This window comes from Odocoileus virginianus, unplaced genomic scaffold (genome assembly GCF_023699985.2).
Source record: "Odocoileus virginianus isolate 20LAN1187 ecotype Illinois unplaced genomic scaffold, Ovbor_1.2 Unplaced_Contig_5, whole genome shotgun sequence".
NCBI lineage: Eukaryota > Metazoa > Chordata > Mammalia > Artiodactyla > Cervidae > Odocoileus > Odocoileus virginianus.
In genome coordinates this window covers 402,771-424,918 of record NW_027224322.1, presented here as the reverse complement: position 1 = coordinate 424,918, position 22,148 = coordinate 402,771, and the positions used below count along the sequence as shown (strand labels likewise).

At 65.4% G+C, this 22,148-nt stretch overlaps 1 protein-coding gene across 1 annotated transcript; it reads right to left on the bottom strand.

Moving 5' to 3' along the window:
- Positions 1–159: 159 nt before the first annotated feature.
- ESPNL (espin like) lies at positions 160–21,932 on the bottom strand. The gene is made up of 9 exons (XM_070463699.1): positions 21,639–21,932; positions 20,290–20,480; positions 18,607–18,793; positions 16,176–16,358; positions 12,266–12,397; positions 6,183–6,297; positions 5,051–5,163; positions 4,000–4,197; positions 160–1,749 (listed from the first exon to the last, which is right to left on the bottom strand). Exons 1-9 carry the CDS (start codon positions 21,930–21,932, stop codon positions 160–162), a joined length of 3,003 nt encoding a protein of 1,000 aa, XP_070319800.1.
- Positions 21,933–22,148: the final 216 nt, after the last annotated feature.

Here is a 22,148-nt window from a genome sequence, read left to right as displayed (position 1 = left end):
TCAGGGGGCAGACATGGAGGGTGGCAACTAGCACGCTGAGGCCCTGCCGGCCTGGTCCCAAGGCTCACCTGGCCACCAGGTAGGCGAACAGGAAAAGAGAGAAGAAGAACCAAAACCAACCCAAACCCGCTCCAGAGGAAGGCAGGCCTCCAGTCCACGTCACTCCCCAAAGCCGAACATCTCGGCTTCCTTCTCCTTCCAGAAGGCGAAGCTCCGGTCGATGTAGCCACAGATGTCCTCGTTGTTGAAGCTGCCCCGCTGGGGGCCGGACCCCAGCCTCTGCACTGCGGGCTCGGGGCTGCCGGAGCCCGCGTGAGGCAGGGGCCCAAGCGGGGTCAGGCCCGACTTGCGGCCGGGCTCCGCGTCCCGGGTGGGACTGTGGCTGGAGCCAAAGAAGCGGGCTTTGATGTCCTCGAAGCCGTCGGTCCAGGCACGGCGCCCGGCGGCCACCTCGTCAGTCACGGCCTTGTGGAAGGCACGGGCCGCCTCCCAGCCGTGGGCGCCCAGGTGCTCAAAGACCTCGAAGCACAGCAGGTGGCGCATCTTGCGCTCCTCGGCCGGCAGGTCGCACTCCAGGAGCTGGAAGTAGCCCAGCATGAAGAGGTCTAGCGTGAGGCTGCCGTAGGGCACCGGCGCCCCATCCACGTGGGGCAGGAACTGCTCAGGGGACAGGGGCCCGCGGGGCCGCCGGCTCAGCCGCCGCAGCTGCCGGGCAGGCACGTGGGCCAGGACGGCCTTCCAGTGGCCCAGCAGCTGGGCGATGGTGCTGCGCTGCTGCCAGAGGCGGCCGGGCCTCGGGCTCTCGCTGGGTGGTGGGGAGGGCAGCAGGGGGCCCCTGGCTGCCTCCTGCCCCTGCGGCCCCACACGCTGGGCCTCCAGGGTCCTGCAGGCCGCTGTCTTGAGCGCTGGCGTGTAGGCCGATTTCTTCCAGTGGCTGAGAAAGAGGGTGACGATGCGCTCCTTGCGAAGGCTGGCCAGGTCCGGGCCCGGCGTGGCGCCCGCCTCCGATGGGGCCTCCTCACAGCTGATGCCTGAGTCGCTGGCCTCCTCCGTGTCACCCTGCCCGGGCCTCCCTCCTATCGGGCTGCCGCAGGGCAGGATGGGGGCAGGCCAGCAGCCCCTCGGGCATGACCCCGGCTGGGCCCCTGGCTCACAGGGGACAGGGCTTGGGGTGCAGGGCCGGCCGGGGGCTGACTCGAAGTTGCCGCGGAGCATCCTCACAGACACCCCACACTCTTGGATCTCACGCTGGGCCTCGCTCCTCGGGGGGCTGGCCGGGGCTGGCCTGGGGGCCTCCCTGGGGGCCTCTGGGGGGGCTCTCTCTTCGCCCTGCACCAGCCCGTTCACGCCCTTCAGGAGCAGGGACAAGCTGCGCACCAGCCGAGCGACGTGGCTGCACCAGAAGGGCAGGGCCTGCCCGCCGGGCGTGGCCTGCGAGGCCCCCTCCTCGGAGCCCCGGGGTGCGGCCTCCGTGGCCTCCAGCCCAGGCCCCGGGGACAGGAAGCGGCTGTTGACGGTGATGCTGACCAGGGGTGCAGGCAGCAGGGCCTGCAGCTCGGCCGCCAGCCGGCCCAGCTCGTTCTCGTACTCCTGGCAGCGGCGCCGGAGCTGCAGGTCGGCGATCTGCTTCTCCAGGTACACCAGGTCGTCCTCGGTCAGCAGCTCCCCGAAGGGGCCCAGGATGGCCTGGTGCGTCTGCGAGTACCGCCAGGCCGCCTGCTCCATGGGGTCTGCGTGCCCGCCATCGTCCTGGACACAGGGAGGGCAGGTCAGCAGGGACGCAGCCCACATGGTGCGCTCCGGCCGGACACAAGCTCCCCTGGGCGGCCCAGCCTCAGGGAGCCCTGGGGACCCTGGCTGGCACCTGCCTGGGCTCAGAGAGTAAAGGAGGTGACAGGCCAGCCCCAGGCCCCAGCCCGAGGCTCAGGGCAGTTCTCACCCCAGGCAGAGCCGGTCTTGCCCTCAGAAGGGGCAGGGGTGCCTCTGCTCTGTCACCCCAAGTTCCCCTCCTCTCGTCTGTGGTGAAGTCAAAGACTGTCCCCAGGGCCCTCTGGATCCCTGCACAGGATGTCCTGTGGGTGGGCAGTGTCCCCAAGGAAGGGCAGCCTCTGAGTTCTCATGGTGTGTGGCCAGCTCTACCCCAGAACATCACCCCTCGGGGCTCCCCCTGATGCCAGGATACGGCCTGACCCCAGGGCTCGCAGTCTGTGGGAGACAGACACAGAGCCTCCCAGCTGGGGTCCCTCTGGGTGGCTGCGTGCCCGCCCGGTCACTCCTCCGAGACCCCCCCCGAGCGAGGTCCTGTGTCTGCCCCACCTCACAAGTGAGGAGCATGAGCTCTTGCCTAGTTGCCAAGAAGCCCAGGGTCATCTGGTGCAGGTGGGCACTCGGCACAATAAGCCCCCACGAGGCCTGGGGCAGAGAGGGGAGACTGGGGAGTGTTTGGACCACAAGCGTCAGGCCTGGAACTCGCAGCCAATGGCCAGGCTGTGCCCAAGCCCATCCCCTGCCCTTTTGGCCTGTTTTCTGTTTCCCTGAGTTCTTCACACACCCTTGGCTCTGCCCTAAGGTCAGATTCTAAAGGGCCTCCTGGCTGTGACAGGATGCCCCACCCACTCTGGCCTTGCTCCACCCCCAACCCCATGGGCATCCTGGACCAGCTGGGCCACTAGACCCAGAGCCGCCCAACACTTCTGAGATGAGGGAGAAGGTGTGCCGAAAACCCTGCAGGAGCCACTCCTCAGAAGTGCAGCTAACTCAGGAGCAGGGGCATTTATTTCACTTGAAATCCTTTAAATAGCCGCAGCTGCTGGGACAGATTGAAGGCAGGAGGAGAACGGGACGACAGAGGATGAGATGGTTGAGATGACATCACCAACTCGACGAACATGAGTTTGAGCAAGCTCCAGGAGTTGGTGATGGACAGGGAAGCCTGGCATGCTGCAGTCCATGGGGTCACAAAGAGTCGGACAGGATTGAGCGACTGAACTGAACTGAAATAGCCACAAGTGGCTGGCCTTATGGTATTAGCAGGGCAGCTCTAGACAAAGGGTTGCAGAATACATCATTCAAGACAAAGCCACACCCCTTCAGGATACAACTCTAGAACTGCTGTCTACAGGGCGGCCAGAGGGTTAAAATCCAAGTCAGACCAGAGCCCTTCCCTGCTCAGATTCTCAAAGGCTCCCCGAAGGTCCTGTAATGCCTGCCTGTCCCCTCTCTGCCCTCACCTCCGCGCTGCCTCCCCCTGCCCCCCGCCCCCCCAGCTTGGACCAGCCCACCCTGACTCAGGACCTCTGCGCTTGCTGTTGCCTCCACTCACAATTGCTTGTCCTTCATCCCCAGAGGGCTCACCCCTCACTTCTGCGTGACTCCTGCTCAAGGACACTCTCCAGAGAGGCTGCCCCTGAGCACCCGGACAAAGCAGCCCCCTCCCCTTTCCACTGCCTTCTCTCCACAGCAGTTGGACCCTCCCTCCCCCACTCCCCAACACCCCCAGCACAGTTGCCCAGTCACTCCACCTTCCCTGCTGGCATAGAAGCATCAAGGGGCAGGACTGGTCCCCTTCACCGCCGAGAACAGAGTCTGACATGCGGCGGGCAAGACATACAAATCGTTGAGATCAAAGAACACGTGGGCAATACTAAGTCAGTTGAAAGGGCACTGCTCACAGCCCTCTGATCTGGTTCAACCTCATCGTCTGGCAGAAGAGGAAGCCGAGGCCACAGAAGGACATGCAGTGGGGTACCCAGGTCTCAGGACTCGAGGTGTGGGCTCAAGAACCCACCTTCCACGTCTACCTGCTGGTACTAAGTCTCCTGCCCCAACTCCGCCTTCTACACCCTGGTCCCACCCGGGCCCAGCCCACCTCCCGCGACGCCCCGCCCTCCAGGCCCCGCCCACGCCTGACCACGCCCCATGGCTGGCCCCGCCTTGCGTCTGGCCACGCCCTACCTCTGGCCCCACCCCGCACCTGGCCCCGTCCCCACCTCGCCGGACCTGGGCCTCTGGCGCCGCTGGAGCTGCGCCCAGGCGTGCCTGCAGCTTTCGCACCATCACCTGCCGCTTCCACTCGGGGATGGGTCGGCCGCGCTCATCCCGCGTGGGCACCAGCCCGTCGAGGTCGCCCAAGCGCATTCCGTCTAGCTGCAGCGCGACCAGGCTGTCCGGGGCGCCCCCCGCCACCGTCTCCGCCCCCTGTGTGGACGCAGGCAGGTCATCCGAGGAGGCCCGTAGGAGACTGCCGCCCAGGAGCGAGAGGAGGGGAGGGCCGGCCCGGAGGAGCACAGCTGCGGGAGGAGGGGCATGGGGGCTGCCCAGGGAGGACGGAAGAGCTGACCACTACTGCACCCCCAGCTGTTCAAGTGTGAGGCTTCGGAGCACAGGGGCCCCCCGTCCCTGTGTGACCCCGGTATGTGTGGGAAGGCTCGTATGCTGAGAGATTCCCCCCGACTCAGTGCATGGCAGAAAAGAGGTTGCTCCGAGCATGCCGTGTGGATGGGGAAACTCATTTGGGGAACAGCTGCATAGACAAAGCCTGGTGGCCAATCGTGGGCTGCAGGACTTGTCAGAGCCTTTAATGTGCTGTGTGCGCTGTGACTGCACTTGCCAGACTTGCACAGAATAGCTCAGGGGCTGGGAGCTCCCAGGCAGAGTAGGAAATCGATGGTGGGGCGAGGGACAGCAGGGGGCGCCAGGACCTGCCTTCCCATGGACGGATGCTTTCCTGTACGGTGACAGCAGCATCTGTCAAGGTGAGGGGCTTGACCCACTGGGACCCCCTGGGATCAAGGACGGTGGCATTTCCACTCTGATGGGTGGACATTTGCTTGTGGCCTTGAACTCCCATCTCCCCAGAAGCTGGGTGTGCCCCCCACCCCAGGCCAACCCGTCATCCCAGGGACCTTCTGGGTTCCACCTGGAGTGGGAGGGAAGTGCCTGGCTGCCCCCAGAGTGACCTGGCCAGGGCCGGCGTAGGAGACCATGCTGAGAGGCCAGCTGGGCTTGGGCTGGGGGTCTTGGAAGACAGCCACATGGCGGGGGTGCTCACCGTGGGGACGGCCATGGCACCAGTGGTGACCCTTGGGGGCGCCGTGTGGGCTGTGTGCTCCCTCGGAGGAGGCTGGTCTGGCTGGCCGGGCCAGGCTGGGCTGAGAGACGCTGCTGCTGGGAGGAATCCTGGGAGGAATCGGGAGCTGGTGTCAGAGAGGCGGGGGTGGGGTGGGGAGCAGAGGACCCCAGATCGGGGCACAGCCAGCCTTCCTGAAGGACCACTGGACCAGGAGCTGAAGGCCCAGCCAGCCCCTGACCAAGCGCCCTGGGCAAACTCACTCGTCGCTGCGATCCCGTGGGTGTCCATGGGGCCAGCTGCAAGCCCAGCCAGCTGGGGAGCCTGCATTTTACCCACCTCATCCTAGCCATGGCCTCTCCCTCCTCCCCACTCTCCTACGGCCTGGAAGGAGCTAGAAAGGGTGTAGCCTTCGGTAGCCTGGGGACCAAAGGTAGCCCCATCAGAGCAAACCTTGTCCTTTTATGACTCCCCACTCCACTTCACGTGTGTGCGCGTGCACGCACACACACACACACACACCCCTACCTATGCGTGGCTACCTAACTACCACCCATTCCACAAAGCACATGTACCCTCACTACACATGGGGCCTGCTGACATTTTTCACGCTACCCCATTCTACTTACTTCATTTTGATAAATGCTGGTCCCGGTCCCCCTAGCGGGTGGTGACCTGCAGTTTGAGGACCACCTCCCTGCCCCCTGCTGGAGTCTCAGGAACAGCAGTGGAGAGAGCCGACCTCTGCCGTCCCTCTGGACGAGCTGAGGCCCAGAGAAGGACGGATTGCCTGGGACCCCAGCAGCAGGGGAGCTGGACTGCGGGGGCTCGGGGCTCACAGAGACGCCGGAGGCCTGGGCAGGAGGCAGTTTAAGTGTGGTCGTGGAGCGTTCTGTCCTCACTTTAGCGAGGTGGCAGGGCGATAACGGAATCCCGGGAGAGCTGGGAGGCTGGCCCCAGCCCCGGCCTCGGTGCCCTCTGTGCCCAGCTGTCCAGCCTTGCTGCTCCCCACACCCCAAGCCCCCTTGGAGGACCTCAGAGGGGAGGCCAGCAGGGCCCAGTCCCTGCGCCCCGGGCCTGGGCCAGCCCCCCTCCCACGGACGCGTTTACTCACGGGTGGGGCTCCCAAGGCCTGTGCCCCCACTTCCGCCATCCTCCGGGGGATGTCTGGCAGCTGACAGCGGAGGAGGGGGGAACGGCGGGGGTGGGGGGGTCATCAGGAGCGGCACCTGGGGGCGTACAGGCCTGGTCAGCCAGGGTGGGGGCACCGAGCCCTGGCCTGGTCTCCCTGGAGTGGGGCTGGGAGAGGGAAGTGTGTGGGGGCGAGGGGCGGTACCCCTGGAGGTTATGCCCCACCATGTCTCTCCACCCCGGTGGGCACGCACCCCCACCCCCACTGGGTGAGCCCCCATCTGGAGGCCCAGCTCGTGAGCGCCCTCTGGAGGCAGCTTAACTCGGCTCCGGGTCAGGGGCTGGCGTCCCCCTCGGGGTCAGCACTCCTTGGCCTTACAGGGGACACGTGTACACACGCACACTTGCGGGCACACGTGTACACACACACACACACACACACACACACACACCTCGCCGACTGCCCCCTGACGGTGCTGAGACAGAATGCCTGGACCTGCACCCGCGCTCAGCCCGGGGCACACAGGGAATCCCAGCGAACCTGGACGAGTTCTCAGCCCCGCACCTCAGAGCAGTGGCGCGGTGCCCAGGACCCACCCCACAGTCCCGGGGAGCCTGGGGCCAGCGAGGCCCCCGTCTGGGCTGCAGGGGCCCCCACGTTGCAACCCCACGTCTGCCCCATGGGGGCACCCCCACCGTCCCCCCTGTGCCCAACACTGACAGGGTGGGCAGCCAGGAAGAATCTTAGACCTGGAGGCAGCCCAACCCTGTCCCCCGTCCCCAGCTCAGCCCTGTGAGGCCTCCGCTCTGGCCTCTGACCAGCAGGAGCCAAGACGGCTGGCCGGGCTGACAGACGGGCTGGCCGAGCAGACTGGGGCGCACAGGCCGCCGTGTGCAGGACTGCCCTCGCCGCCTGCCTTCCCAAGCCCCTCCTCAGGTGGCAGAGAAGCTCTCCACGAGGACGTGAGCCGTCCTCCAAGTACTCCAGAGCCAGGCTTGCTGCGTTTTAAAGCTGAGCGTCGCAGGCAGGCCGACCCCGTCTTGCAGGTGGCTTGTCTCCCAGCTGCCCCCCTGGTCGCCCTGATGCCTGAAAGCACATGACCGCCCCAGCTCGGGGCTCCAGCAGAGAGGGCCACCCATGGCGGGCCCACTGGGCACTCACACTTGACCGTCAGACTGAAGCGCCTCAGCCTGCTCCCTCCTGTGGGCAGCGATGGTGGGCGAGGGCCTAGGGGCCCCCAGGCTGGCGCTGGAGAGAGCCCCGGGCCGGGCAGAGGAGCTGGATCAAACCTGCCCCACAGGGACATGTGGTTTGGGCCCAGTGCTGGCCCCAGTGTCGAGTGGGTGGCTCGTGCCACGGCTTCATTCAATATCCTCTCCTGTCCCTGTCGTGAAATCCTTGATCCGTTTCTAACAAGGAGCCCACGTGTCCGCTTTGCGCGGAGCCCTGCCCTTGATGACGTAGCTGGCACTGCTGGGGTTAAGTCCCTCGGCCACCTGAGAGTCCCCAGCTCCCCTGCAGGTGGGCCAGGTCCCTCCCCCCCGGGTCCCTCCCCCACTGGACGAGGAGGCGCAGGTGTCGGGTGGCCACCCCAGCCTGGGGAAACCCCTCAGAAGAACCCCAGTGCCTACAGCCACTGCTGCAGGGCCCTTGGTCACATCCCGGGACCCTCTGCACTCCAGGGCCACCGGGAGGGGAGCCTGGGGCCCGAGTGGTTATCTGCCTGTCGCCGCACCTCCTACCTCTCTCTGCAGAAACTGGTCCTGGGAGCCCAGGAGCCCAGCCTTGGCAGGAGCGTCTCCCAGCCCCCAGCCCGGGAGGACCCTTGGAAGCAGGCACTGGGCTGTGAGCACAGGGAGCTGAGCCGTCTGGAGCCGTCGGGGGTGTCACAGCGCCCGCCCCCGGGAGCAAGAGGCGTCGCATTAATATTTGAAGGCGGAGGTGTCAGGTGGCCCAGCGGGCTTTGGGCTGGCATGGGATCCCTTACCACCAGGACTTCACCCTCCCCTGGACAGGGGCCAGGGGAGCAGACCCTCTGGAGAGGGAGGGGAGACCAAAGCTCCTTGGTTGTACAAAAGAGATGGCAGAGAGGGGTCCACCAGGGCAGCCCTCAGGCACAGCTGGGGAAACAGATTCGGGGAGGCAGGGCACTTTCTCAGGGGTCCATGGCGGGGAATGGGACGGGACCAGAATCCTACTTGAGACCCCCGCCCCCTTGCTCCTGACCCTGGAGGAGCCCAAGGACCGAGCCCCTTGAGTCGCTGCCCCTTCGGTCCAGGACCACCAGCCGTGGAGGGAGAGGCAGGCAGGTGGGCCTCTAGGGGAAGCTTGGCACCGGTGGGGTCCCTGGTACCCCCGCCGAGGATGCCAAGCCCTGGCTGCTGTTCGCCTACCTGCCTTGGCACAGGGGACCCAGAAGGAAGACCAGGCTGCTCACGCTAGCTACAAATTAGGGGGCGCCCAGGCTAGGGGTTCTCGGCTGTGACACAAAGCTGTGTGTAGCAGCCATCCGCGCCCAGATCGGTCACCCCAGGATGGGGGGGGCGGATTCTGACAAAACACGACACCTGCTCCCTGCCGTGTGCCGCAGACCTGGGAATCTCCTGTCTTCCAGCGTCCACAACACAGGCATAGGTGGCTTAGGAGCCTGAAGGAGGGTCTAGTTAGACCCCAGACCCGATGGCTAGAGAACCGGGTGCTGACGATCTGACGGACAGAGTGGAGCTGAGCCCCAGGCGCTAAGCCTGCCAGAACCTCCCCGGCTGCCCCCACCTGGAGGCCCTTGGGGCTCACCATACCCCCGCACCCCCAGCTGAATCTGGGGTGAGGTGAAAGGGCCTCCTACTCCCGGCAGAGCGCACGGCTCAGCTGGGGTGGAAGGAAGAAGGAAAAGGCAGGACATTGGTCCAGAGCTCAGGGGAATGGACCTTGGCCCCAGACCACCGCACCGCAGCCTGGGAGGCCGCATGCCATGGGTCCCTGAGGCCGAATTCTGCTCCAGCTCTCCCAGAGGAGAAGCCCCGGGGAGTTGCTCAGTGTCCCCGGGCCTGAGTCTCTCTGCCTTGGCTGGAACTTACCGGGAGCCCCTGGCAGGGCCTGGCGCACCACGGCGCAGACCTCCTTGCTGCTGTTAGCACGGTGTCACGAGGATCTCTGAATTTTAACCAGTACGGGGGTCTGCTGTGGCGGCCGCCAGTGACAGGAGTATCCAGGCCCTGGACGAGTCTACGGGACTTGGGGGAGTGCTGCCGACCTCTGGGGTCCTGACAGCTGGGCATGTCCAAGGTTGGTGGTCAGCTGGCCTTGGGTTGGTGACCTTCCTGTGGTCTGGTGTCTCTTTTTCTGTGTTTCTGATGAGATTTGAGCAGTGCCACGCCCGCCATGCATTATACATGGAGGACCGCTGTGGCGAGCCGGGTTACAGGCCTGTAACGCCACCCGGGCTGAGAAAATCATGACCCACGGATGGGTGCTGGACACCCAGGCACCACGGCTGAGATTGGGTTACGGCTGCCCTTCCCCCGAGGAGAGCAGTCTGCCTCAGGGAGCCCCTTGCCCTCCCTGGATCTCAGTTTCCCCATCTGGACAGTGAAGGGTCTGAGGGCCCCTCTGGACCCAGGGCGGCGCAATTAGCCACTAAACCAGTTGCTCAAGGCACACCTCTAACCCCCAGCGAGGCTCCTTGGTTACGTCACACAGATGAGAAAACGGGGCTCACGGGTGCTCAGGACTTAGGGGTGTCGCTCGGCCAAGAAGGGTCGCTCCAACTCTGGTGGATGTGAGTACAGGGGTGGGGGAGCGGCGAGCTGAGAGGCTGGGCTCTCCCCTGCATGGAGGGCTGTGCTCAACCCCCTGGACGGCTGCTCCTAGCTGCAGCGGCCTGGCCCATGCCCTGGAGGTCTGGGGAGCAGGGGGCCCCCTCTAGCCACTGCCCAAGCCCTCCTCACTGTGCAGAGGTGACCCCAGGCCCGGGAAGGAGGAAGATGTGGCCAGGGTGGAGATGGGGTGGTCCAGGCGGCCAGGGGAGCACCTGCCCAGCCTCACCCCCCAGACTGCCTCTCCTGGGACCTACGACGCCCTGGGAGCGGAGGCAGGTGGCAGGATTGAGAGGAAAAGGCAGCCTTTCACCACCTCCTCTGAGCTTGACACGGGAAGAGGCTGCGCAGGCGACCTCTGGATATTGTGTTTCCATCAATATTGCATCGGGCCCCCGCCTCCCCGAGCCTGGCGGCCCCAGCTGACGGCCTGCCCTCCTGCGGGGCCGAGACTGAATGTGGGGGGTTGGGGGCGACTCCAGCTAGCCCTGAGTGCAGCGGCTTATGGGGACGAGCTCATAGTCTGATGACCCTGCCCCTCCGCCACACAGGCGGGGCAGGTGGATGGGCTGGACACTGTGGGCCTGCAGGCCGGGTGTGGAGGCTACACGGACCTCCCAGGCCGGCGTGGGGAATCCTGAGCAGAGGATCGCTGCCTCGTAGCCTGTGGTGACACCAGGGGAGGCCGCCAGCACCAGAAGGAACCCCAGGAAACCTGACGTGGGCTGGTCCCTCAGCCCCCAGTGGAGGGGTCAGCAGGGTGCCCACAGTCCCCACCCATAAGAGAGCCAGGCAGAGCGTCCAGGAGAGGTGGGCTGGTGTGCCAGGGCCTGGGGAGGCGGGGCTGGGCACAGAGGTCCTGATCGGACAGAAGGCCCGGCCGTGGGCACCGCTGCGTGGGCTGGGGGCGAGCCGGGGACCCCCGGACAGGGACCAGGAGGCACCTGCCCCTGCCAGCAGAAGGGCCGCCCAGCCCTGACCACAGCAGGCCCCAGGGCTCACACAGGCCGGGGACCAGGTGGCCAGGCCGTCCCCAACCTGCGGACTACAGAGCTCCGCCCACCACACCAGGAACCTGCAGAGGTCCCCCAACCTCTGGAACCAAGCCAGAAAGACAACTCTTGTCAAGCAATAGCCAATCAAAAGAAAGTCTGAAAGTCGCTCCGTCGTGTCTGACTCTTTGTGACCCCATGGACTATACAGTCCTTTCCCTTCTCCAGGGGATCTTCCCAACCCAGGGATTGAACCAGGGTCTCCTGCACTGCAGGCGGATTCTTTACCAACTGAGCTATCAGAGAAGCCCACAGCCAACTGAAGGATCAGTAAACAGTAAACACGTTGCTTCAAGCAGTGACTGCAGCTCCTGTGTCTGAAACTAGGATACCGAGACAAACCAGGACTCCAGCACATGTGCCCTGAAGCACCCCCAGCCCCCAGTCTGGCCGCCCTGGCGTGGGTGTTGGGCGGTGGAGACAGGCTGTCTCGGTGGTGACCAGGTGAGGACCATCCCGTTGGCCCAGGGCCACGGAGGAAGGTGGCTCTGCCTCCGTTGTCCTGGACGCTCTGGGGGAGATGCCCCAAGGGAAACGGAGGTGCAGCAGCCCTGGGGTGGGACCCGGCGTGGGGGACACGGTGCCCCTGTGGGCCTCGGAGCTCTCACCTGAGGGGGCAGCCAGCCGGTCCCAGGGACACCTTCCAAAGGGGTGGCCAATACAGAAGACTGTGGCAAAATCTGTGCAGGTTGGGACGAGGCGTCAGTCACCGCCCCGGGCCTTGGGGGGAGCGGGACTGATGGAGCAGGCCTGCTCCCTCACACCTGCACGCCCACGGCTCCATTCATTCAGCAGACACACAGCCAGGCACGGGCTGGGGGCCGGCACACAGGCTCCCTGCCCTTGCGGAGGGCAGGCTGGGTGAGGTCACGTGCCCAGCTGGGAGCCCACCTGAAACTGTCCCCTTCTGGGCTGCACAGGGCTGGCCCGCCTCCTGGGGTCACGCCCCCGAGAACCCGGGAGGGACCCCATTCCCACCCCCGAGTGTCCTTAGCCCAACCCAGCCGCCTGGCCTGAGTGTGAGCATGGGCTCTGTGGCCTGCAAGGCCGGCAGATCTCCGCGGAGCTCCAGCCGCAGCCCAGCCCTGGTCCCCCTTGTAGCCCTGAGGCCAGGTCCTCCCCTCCTCCCTCCCGACCACGGGGTGGCCGGGTGAGCTCCCCACAGGGGGGCCGGGAGGGAAGGGGCTGCGCGGCTCACCGGCCGGGTGCTGTCTCGCAGGTACTGGGCACAGTCGCAGTGGCCGTGGTACTCCGCCAGCTCCGCAGCCGTGTAGCCATCCTCGTCCCGCAGGGCGGGGTCCACGCGGTGGGACAGCAGGGTCTGGCAGCACTGCAGGGAGGGGGCAGACACATGTGAGCACCGCCAGCTCCCCGCACCCCCCCCAAGCTGAGACACCGAGGCCTGAGCTCCCGCCCTGACCCGGGCCACCCTGAGCCAGCAGCATGCGGTCCCGCAGGCGCCAGCACCGCGAATCTGGCATGGGAGCCCCAGGCACCCTCACTGAGGGGCTCGCCAAGGGCCCAGACAGTAAGCAGGCGGCACAGTGGGATCCCAGCCAGGCTGCCCGACCCTGACTTTGCCCCTGTAGCCCAGGCCTCGGGTTTAAATACAGAGCCGGTTTCCATCTTTACAGCACGTCCTGGAGGGGTGTCCATTCTCACACAAAGAAACTGGGGTGCAGAGGCTAAAGAAGACGGCTCCGCCCCCGGGTCTCCGGGCTGTGCCCTCGCCCACCTCGCCCACCTCGCCCTGCCTGCTCTCTGGCCTCCCGGCCAGGCCTGGCGCTCAACGAGCCCCTCCTCTTGGCTCCAGGCCCGGGGTGAGCTCCAGGGGTCCTCACTCCATCCCCGATGTCTCCATCTCTGAGCGTCCGGCTCCTGCTCTGGCCTCACACGCCCCCTCCCCTGGTCAAGCCGGCACTGGGCCCCCAGTTTCCCTCCCGGCTGGACCCCCGGAACCAGGAGGAGAGGAAGGCGGAGGCTCAGCAGCGGGGAGCAGAGGAGGCTGGAGCGTGGAAAGTGAGAGGCGCCCGGGCGCACGAAGGCCTTTTGTGACGGAGGCTGCGGTGGGGAGGGGGGTGTGGGAGCGGGTCGTCTATCTAGAGCCTGGGGGGCAGGGGTCACAAGAGAGGCAGAGTGGAGCAGGGGCACTGGGTGTGGGGCCTGAGCCCAGACGGGTCTGGGGCAGCGGCCCTGGGGACGGGGAGAGGAGGACTTCACCACAGTGACGGCCACCAGAGCGGGCGCCTGTGAGCAGGGGCGGGAAGGCGGATGTGGACTCGAGCCGGATGGTCTGTGCCAGCGCCTCCGCTTTTCTACAACTCTGAAACGATTCTAAATTCTTCTAAGATAAGAATCTATTTTAAAATACGGAGTGGGCATTATCAGAGAAATGCAAATCAAAGCCACAATGAGGTACCATCCCACGCCGGTCAGAATGGCTGCTATCCAAAAGTACAAGCAATAAATGCTGGAGAGGGTGTGGAGAAAAGGGAACCCTCTCACACTGTCGGTGGGAGTGCAAACTAGTACGGCCACCATGGAGAACATGTGGAGATTCCTTAAAAAACCGGAAATAGAACTGCCATACGACCCAGCAATCCTACCGCTGGGCATACACACCGAGGAAACCAGAATTGAAAGAGACACGTGCACCCCAATGTTCATCGCAGCACTGTTTATAATAGCCAGGACATGGAAGCAACCTAGATGTCCATTGGCAGATGAATGGATAAGAAAGCTGTGGTACATATACACAATGGAATATTACTCAACTATTAAAAAGAACGCATTTGAATCATTTCTAACAAGGTGGATGAAACTGGAGCCTATAATACAAAGTAAAGTAAGTCAGAAAGAAAAACACCAATACAGTATATTAACGCATATATATGGAATTTAGAAAGATGGTAACGATGACCCTATATGTGAGACAGCAAAAGAGACACAGATGTAAAGAACAGACTGTTGGACTCTGTGGGAGAAGGTGAGGGTGGGATGATTTGAGAGAATAGCATTGAATTATGTATATTGCCGTATGTGAAACAGATCGCCAGCCCAGGTTCGATGCCTGAGACAGGGCGCTCAGGGCTGGGGCACTGGGATGGCCCTGAGCATGGGATGGGGAGGGAGGTGGGAGGGGGGGTTCAGGATGGGGACACATGTCCACCCATGGCTGATTCATGTCAATGTATGGCAAAAACCACTACAATATTGTAATTAGCCTCCAATTAAAATAAATAAATTAATTTACAAAAAAATAAAATAAAATACAGAGTAGGGTGGGGGAATCATATTTCCTGGATGATCATAACTTTCCAGAACTGTTAACAAATTTAAGACCCTACAGGCGATCAGTAATGTGTGGACTCTGCTTCCGTGCTGGTTACAGCACAACCAGAGACATGGATTTGAGTCGGATATTAGGCTGGATCGTAGATGGCGTGGAGAAATTATCATAGGGCTTCCCTGGTGGTCCGGTGGTTACAGACCCACCTGCCAAGGCAGGGGGGACGTGGGTTCGATGCCTGGTCCGGGAAGACCCTTCATGTCGCAGGACAACTAAGCCTATGTGCCGCAAGTACTGAGCCCGTGTGCTGCCAGTCCTGAAGCCTGCAAGCGCTAGAGCCCGGGCCCGCAGCAGGGAAGCCACCGCGATGACGATAAGTCCCTGCACCCCAGCGGGGACCCGCTCCCACTCGCCACAAGCAGAGGAAGCCGGAGGGGTGGGGGGCCACAAGGAAGACCCAGTACGGCCAAGGGAAGAGGGATTTCCACAACAGAGACGGAAACGGAGGGCGGTTCTCAGCTCTGAGGCTTGAGTTCCTTTCCTTTCCCACCGGGGGAGGAGGGTGAGGAGCTCATGAACCCTTGGCTTATCTGCTGAACCCCCTGGATGCCTATAGAATACTTCACTTGAAAACAGATATTGCTGCTTCAAAATAAAGGTGGCAGGGCGCTGCTCAGGCCACCCTCGGGTTGTGGAGGCAGTGGCCGGTGGGGGCGGGATGCTGTCTGAGCCGCACTGCGCTGGCTCAGGGCCCTTCCGGCCACCCGCGGCCTCCCAGCCCAGGCCCCTCTGGACGCCACCCACACATCATCTGCTTGGTGAGCCCATGGGGCTAAGTGCTGGCCTGCAGGGTGAGAGGAGGGGGTGTGGCTAGGGGGTGGGGGGAACAGGAGGGGCCCTCAGGGCTCCCGAAAGTTAGGAAGAAGTGTTCGGCCTTGCTGCTGGGCATGGGGCCACCATGCCTCTCTCTGACTCATCAAAAGGGCAACCTGCCTTCCCGGGACTCTGGCTGGCTGCCCTGGGCTGCTCGTGGGCCACCTGGGCCCAGGAACACTTGGGGTTCCAGCTGGAAACTGCTGTCCAGAACCGAAGTCCAAAATGGGATAGCGGGCTGCACCTCGATAAAACACCCGCCCTAGACTAGCCTCTCTGGGGCCCGCGGGCCCGTGGGAAGGCCACGGGCAGGCCCGGGAGACGTCGCAGATGCACTGACCCACTTTGGAGCCCTGCTGGGTGGTTCCGGGGAGGGCGGGCAGAGGAGTCATCCCACGTGTTCCCCTCAGACGCACTCTGCTCAGACACGGCCTTGCCTTCGCAGGAGGTCCGCGAGCAGGTCACGCCAGTGCAGGGGCCAGCGGCTCACAGCCGGGTCCACTCCCAGGCCTGGACTTCAAGTATCGGAACACCGACCGATACTTGAAGGAACACCTGCCTACTCCAGGTTCCCAGATGCTGTTTCCTGGGCCACGTGCTCCCCTAGGTTTATCTGGATCACAGCGAAGGAGCTGACCTCACACCCCCGCGGGGCTCTGCTCCCAGGCTGCTCAGAGCAGGGGGCCAGCAGACCCCCTCCTGGGAGGACTGGCAGGAAGACCGAACCCCTGAGCTGGGCTTCATTCCCAGAGAGATCTGAGTCTGAGTCTGCATCCTGGGCAATGGCTGCCCTGCTGAGGCTCGGTTTACCTGTCTGTAAAAGGGGATAATAAGATGTATGCTACAGGGTTGTGTTGAGGGTTCGGTGACTCAGTCACAGGAAGCGGTCCAGGACTGCCAGCTCTTGGAGGCTCCTCTGCCCACCCCGTGACCCCCACCGCCTTACCTCCATCTGCCCATTCTCCGCTGCATCGTGGAGGGGCGTCCCCCCCCAGGAGTCTCTCATGATGGGGGCGCCCATCAACAAGAGCCGGTCCAGAATGGGCGTGTGGCCACCCCGAGCGGCGAAGTGCAGGACGGTGGCCCCCTCGTCATCCCGAGCTGTCAGGCCGATGTCCGTGAAGGTGACCTGTGGGTGGAGGAAGGGGGACAGGCCAGCTGATGCCAGACAGGGGCAGCCACTCCCCCCTGGGGAAGCGGGCCCTGGGGACATGACTGGCTCCTCTTGTGCGCCCCGGGCAGCCTGGGGGAGCAGCAAGCTTGGTGATTTTACTGCGAGATTCCCCAGCCCAGATCTTAAGCCGAGCACCCCCAGGGGCATTCCCACTTCAAATAAAGAACACCTCTGGGCAGCACCCCAGGGCCAGTAAACAGGTGTTTGCTGATGAAGGGAGGGACCTCCTGGCACCAGGCCTGTTTGCATCCTGACTGTCACAGCTCCAGTGCCAAGGCCTGCTGGAGGCAGGCCCCATGCAGCCGTCCTCAGCACGCTGGACGCGAGCCCGGTCATCCTGTGGCCTGGGCCCCGCACTGGCAGCCTTCCGGCCAGCCCTCCTCACAGCCCTCGTCGGCCCCCAGCCTGGACCACGTGCCCCCAGGGCAGCCACGTAACCCCTGCCAACGCAGTGCCGGAAGGGGCTTCTCTGCCTTCCCGACGGAAGGGCTGGTGGACATGGCGTCACCCCCTTTTTCTCCGTCTTCCTACTTTGAGCGTGGCCAACCTTCTCCATGAAGGCGAGGCCAGGAGAACAGCAAGGATGTGACCGGGTGTGAATGGCCTGCTGTGTTTCCTATGTGGAAGGGATAACTTTTCAGTGGTTTAGTTCCCCGGTCACTGCAGCCAAATGCTGGCTGATCCAACATTCAAATGTGTCTGTCAGAAAAGGGACAGTGAGCTGGGAGGAGAGCGCCTGCCATCAGCCAGCTACCCCAGGGGAGCGTGGCCCCATCCCTGAGAGGGTCAGCCAGGCTGGACTCCGCCCCTCTGCCCAGGGTCCACCCTGCAGGAGGCTGGGGTGGGGAGGCCCCTCTGGAAGAGCCTTTCTGGCCCTGGGACCCTCGGCCACAGCTGCTTCTTCCTGGGATGAGCCCCCGTGGGGCTGCCCAGGGGGCTGGGTGGACGTTCTTCGCTTCTGCCTACCCTCCCGCTGCTCTCGGGCATCCCCATTGCTCTGAGACGCCGCGCGTCCCACCGACTCACTCCCACCATGTGTGCTGAGCGCCCGCTGCCCTTGTGCCCCCGCGGCCAGACCCGGCCAGGACTCAGGCTCCCGCAGCGCCGGGAGTCCAGGTCTGGGGACAGGCACGTTTCTCTCGTTCACCATCTGAAATACAGGCCAGAGGACGGAAGCACAGCTCCACATGAGGGCCAGGGCGGGGCCCACGCCGGCAGATTTCTCCTACGAGCGGGGCTGGCCCCATACGAGCAGCTGTAGAAGGGCGGCCAGTGGGGGGCATGGCCGGTGCAAAGGTGGGTGCCGGCGGGTGCTCCAGGGGTAAAGGGCCAGCCTGGGAGAGGCGGTGGTGAAGGGAGACTGGAGGCAACTGCTGCGGGCTTCTGAGGCCAAGGTGAGTGGCTGGAGGCCAGAGGAAGTCGCTCCTTCCTTCCTTCCCTCACTCAGCATCCCCACAGCTCTTACCATGTGCCAGGCACAAGAAGGGGAGCAGCAGGACTGAGTCCCTCCCCAGCCACCTCTTGCCCACCTGCTCCTCCCCGGAGAGACCTCCCCACTCTGACCCCTGACCGGGTAATGAACACCCACTCTGTAACCCTCAGAGTGCCCGGACACCCCACAGGCCTGGTTTTCCAGGGCGGAGGCAGAAGTCCCCAGCCCTGGAAAAAGCCTTGGAAGAAGGCATCCTCCCCCCATCTAGGTCACTGTGTGTTTCTTCTGGGAAGAGGCCCAGATGATGCCTCCGTGGTTCAGAAGGGAAGAAGGGCGGGGCTCGTGGGGCCCGCCCCAGGGCCTGGGTAGCAGGGCATGGACAAGTGGGCAAACAGCGGGGCCAGGCACTGCCTGTGCAACCCATCCTGGGAACCGGGACACCCACCAGGACTCCTAGGGGAGGGGTCGGGAGAGCCCACAAGGGGTGCTGCACACCCCCACGGTCCTGCAGGGGCGGGTCCAGTCCAGGGCCATCCCCAGTCAAAGCTCCCCCTGCACCCGAGACTGGCCCTGGCATGTGGGTGCTCTAAGGCTGGAGGAAGCACTTCTAATCCGCCCACCACCCCGTGGTCCGTGAACTTCCTGTGGCCGATCGGAGACCCAGGGGGTGGCGCCTCGGCCCCAGCTGGCCCCGCTTGTTAGGCGGGAGCAGGTGCCAGCTTCCGCGGACGCCCCCCCACGCCCCGCGCGCGCACCCCGGCGCCCCCTTACCAGCCAGACGACGAGCGAGTAGTGGCCGCCGGCGGCGGCGGCGTGCAGCGCGCTCATGCCGTCGAGGGCGCGCAGGTGCACGTCGGCGCCGCAGTCCTTCACCAGGAACTGCGCCAGATGCAGGTGGCCCTCCTGGCAGGCCAGGTAGAGCGGGGAGGCGCCGCTGCGCGTCCGCCGGTTCACGCCGCTGCGGGGGAGGCGGGGCTTCAGAGCGCGCTCGGCCTGGGGTCTCGGGGAGCCGCTCTGGCCTAGGGCCCAGATCAGGCGCGGAGGCCCGGCACCTGGCTCTTTGCGGCCACCCCCTTACCCGCTGAGGGGCCTAGACGGCCGTGGTCCAGGTTGCGCGCGGCCCAAGGAATCCAGCTCCCCCAACTCGCCGTCAAGCTGTGAGCGCCGCAGGGGGTTGGCCGGCAGGGCTCTCCTCTTAGGGTGAATGGCCCAGCGGGGCCCGCCGTGGGCAGCTCAGGGAACCTCTGGACCCGGGGCCTGCTCCGTGCAGGGGGCCCTTGTGAGCAGGACACTAGCCTTTCGGGGCGCTCGGCCTGGCACCGGTATCCCAGGTCCCCGTGTGGACCGAATGGGCAGGGTCGTCAGGTTTCCGCATCCAGCCTTGCCTCCATGTGGTCGCGGGGCCAGGTGAGTTCTCGGTGCCCTGCGAGCCGCTGCAGGGAGCGGCAGCCCCCTCCCCCAAACCGGCCCGCACGCCCTGTTGACAAAGACTTCCGCTCGGGCTCCTGCGGTCTCTGCCGGTGGGCATGTGGGCCCTGGGGCAGCGGACCATCCCCGTGCATGTGGGTGTTTTAATGTGAAATCTCCCGGTTTTCAAATGACAGAAAGTACTTCTAAAACTGCCAGTCTGACAGACACTCTGCGGGCGGCCAGGCCCGGGGCAGCCGGTGTGGACTCTTCGGGGAAGACGCGCAGAAGCGAGTCTCAAAGGCCTTGGGGGAGAGGTCGGGACGGGAAGGCCCAGGAACAGCAGCATTGTCACGGGGTGACTAGGACGGCCGGCCAGCTAACAATAGCCCCGCAGGAGAAGAGGTGTGGTCAGAGGCAGACGCTCGGGGGAGAAAGGCCAGGTCGGGTGAGGGGTGGACAGAGTCCCGCTCCCAGCCAGGACAGCCGTCCTGCGGACAGACGGTGCAGGCGGCAGGCCACAGACGCCGCACCCCCTAACGGCCAGGTATACGCCCGGGTGTCTTCTGTGGGGCCAGGACCGCAGCCGTGCCCACGACGGGGAAGGGGCGGTGGTCTGCTGCCCCCCGCCCCCGCCTTAGCTGAGCCGGTCCCCTCCCTGCCCGTCCGCCTACTCGGGGCAGTGGGACCGGGCGTGTAGAGGGAGAATCCACTGCCCCCAAGCTCAGTGCTCTCGCTCGTTTCGGGAGGCGTGAGCAGCGACCTTCGCAGCCCAGCGGGGCACGTTAGGCCCTGAGACGCCCCCAGGCCGCGGGCGCGTCCCCCTCCCCCTCCCCCCTCCCCTCTCGCCCTCCCCCTCCCCCCTCCCCTCTCGCCCTCCCCTCTCGCCCTCCCCAACCCCCTCCGCCCCTCCCGGGGGCCCATCCCCCTTCCCTTCCGCCCACCCGTCCCCGCCCCTCCCCGCCCCTCCCCCTCCGCCTCGCCTGGCCTCCTCCCCGCAGCCCGCGTCCCCCGGACGCCCCGCCAGGAGGCGCCGCAGCCCCTTACCTGCGGTGGGCGGCGGTCAGGAGCTTCAGGCAGGTCAGGTCCCCGCTGACTGCGGCGTGGTGCAGCGGCAAGGCCCCCTCCAGGGTCTCCAGGGTGGCCGCGTGGCCCTCGCGGAGCAGCCACTCCACCAGCGCCGGGTGTCCAAAGCGGGCGGCCAGGTGCAGCGGGGAGACGCCCGACGCGTCCTGGTCCTATGGGGGCGCAGATGGCAGGTGAGCGGGCGGCGGGCCGGCCCGGGCCTGCCGGGCAGCCGCTCAGGACCGCACGGCGCGGACCCGCTGGAGAGCTCCCACCCCTCCACCTGGCCTCAGCGCGGGGGTGCGGAGGGGTCTCCTGGACTGAGCCAGGCTACCGGATTGGGGTCACCGGCAGGGCCGGGACCAGTCAGGCCTTTGGGTCCAAACCCCTGATCCTGCACATGCGAGCCCCCTCCAGGCTGCAGTCCTGCCCTTCCCGCTCTCTGCTCGCCATCGGGGAGGCAGATTAGCCCAACCTGCTCGCCTAGGGTGGGCAGCCTGCCCCGTGTCCAAGGGTGATCCAGGGGCCTCTGCCCGGCCCTCACTGAGCACCCACCCCGCGCCCTGAGTCCTCTTGCTGGGGAGCTTCTCCCCCGCGGGCATCCGCACACCTGGGCGTTCTCCCAGGCTCTGGACCAGCCCCCGCTCCCGCCCTCGGGGCTGTGGGAAGAGCCGCTGAGGATGGCGGGGCTGTGGCTGTTGGACACTCAGGCTGTGTGACGCGTGGGTCTTCCCTCTCCTGGGACCCAGCGCCTCACACAGACGCCCACCCAGCTCTGGGCTCCGGGAGGGAGTCCTCTCTCCATCAGAGCTGGCTCGCACTGGGCCGGCAGGGAGAGGCGGGCAGGCGGGCAGGAGAAATGTCCGCAGGGAGACCATCACTGAGCCCCGGAGCCCCCACTGGGGTCCCTGAGCATCCGGGGTGGGCCAGCATCTCCTGAGCCCCAGTGCCTGCTGGGGTTGCTTGCCCAGACCCTTTTCTAGACCCTTTGGGAGCAGGCCCCGTGGATCAGGCCTGATAAGAAGGAGACCCCAGGAGACCCCACACTGGCAAGGCCGGGTGCTCTTGAGGGGGGGCCATGGGGTGAAAGGGCGAGAGGGGCCGCTCTGTGCTGGGCGCTGGGGAGTACCAAGTGGCTCAGGAGGTGTCTGTGGCTTCCGAGGGCCTTTTTTGGGGCTGGGGAGAGGCGTGGGGTGGAGACACGCCGCTGTGTGTGCCATGGGAGTCGTGTGGCCATTCGCCCGAGAGCAGCGGCCCAGGGCCCTGGGGAAGCCTGGGGCTCCAGACCCGGCTCTCGCTCACGCCTCCCCATGGACGCGGGCCCCGCTCACCTGCAGACCGCAGCCGCCGTGGCGCACCAGCCAGCACAGCTCGGCCAGGCCGCCGGTGGCCGCGGCGTCGTGCGCGGGGGTGGCCCCGTTGTGGGCACGCTGGTTGCCGGGCAGCTTGGCCCGCTGCACCAGGAACCTGACGCAGGCCAGGTGGCCTGCCCGGGCGGCGTGGTGCACCAGGCCGGCCCCCAGGGCGTCAGTGACGCGCGGGCCCAGGGCGCCTGCCTCCAGCAGCTGCTCCAGGGTGGCCAGGTCCCCGTCCTTGGCAGCCGCGAGCACCCGCTGCTCCTCCATCCTCCGCCCCGGCCGCCCGGCCGGCTCTCTGAGGCTCATGCGGGCCCGGGGTTCCTGTTTCAGGCGGGGACGCAGCTCGCAGCTCCGGTTACCCGATAAGCGCGCACAGGGCAGATGGGAAGCGGCGGGGGTGGTGGTGGGGAACAGGCCTTGGGGACCGGCCTTTGCAGCCCTGCCGCAGCCGCTCCAGGGGCACCCAGAGCAGGGAAAGTGCCC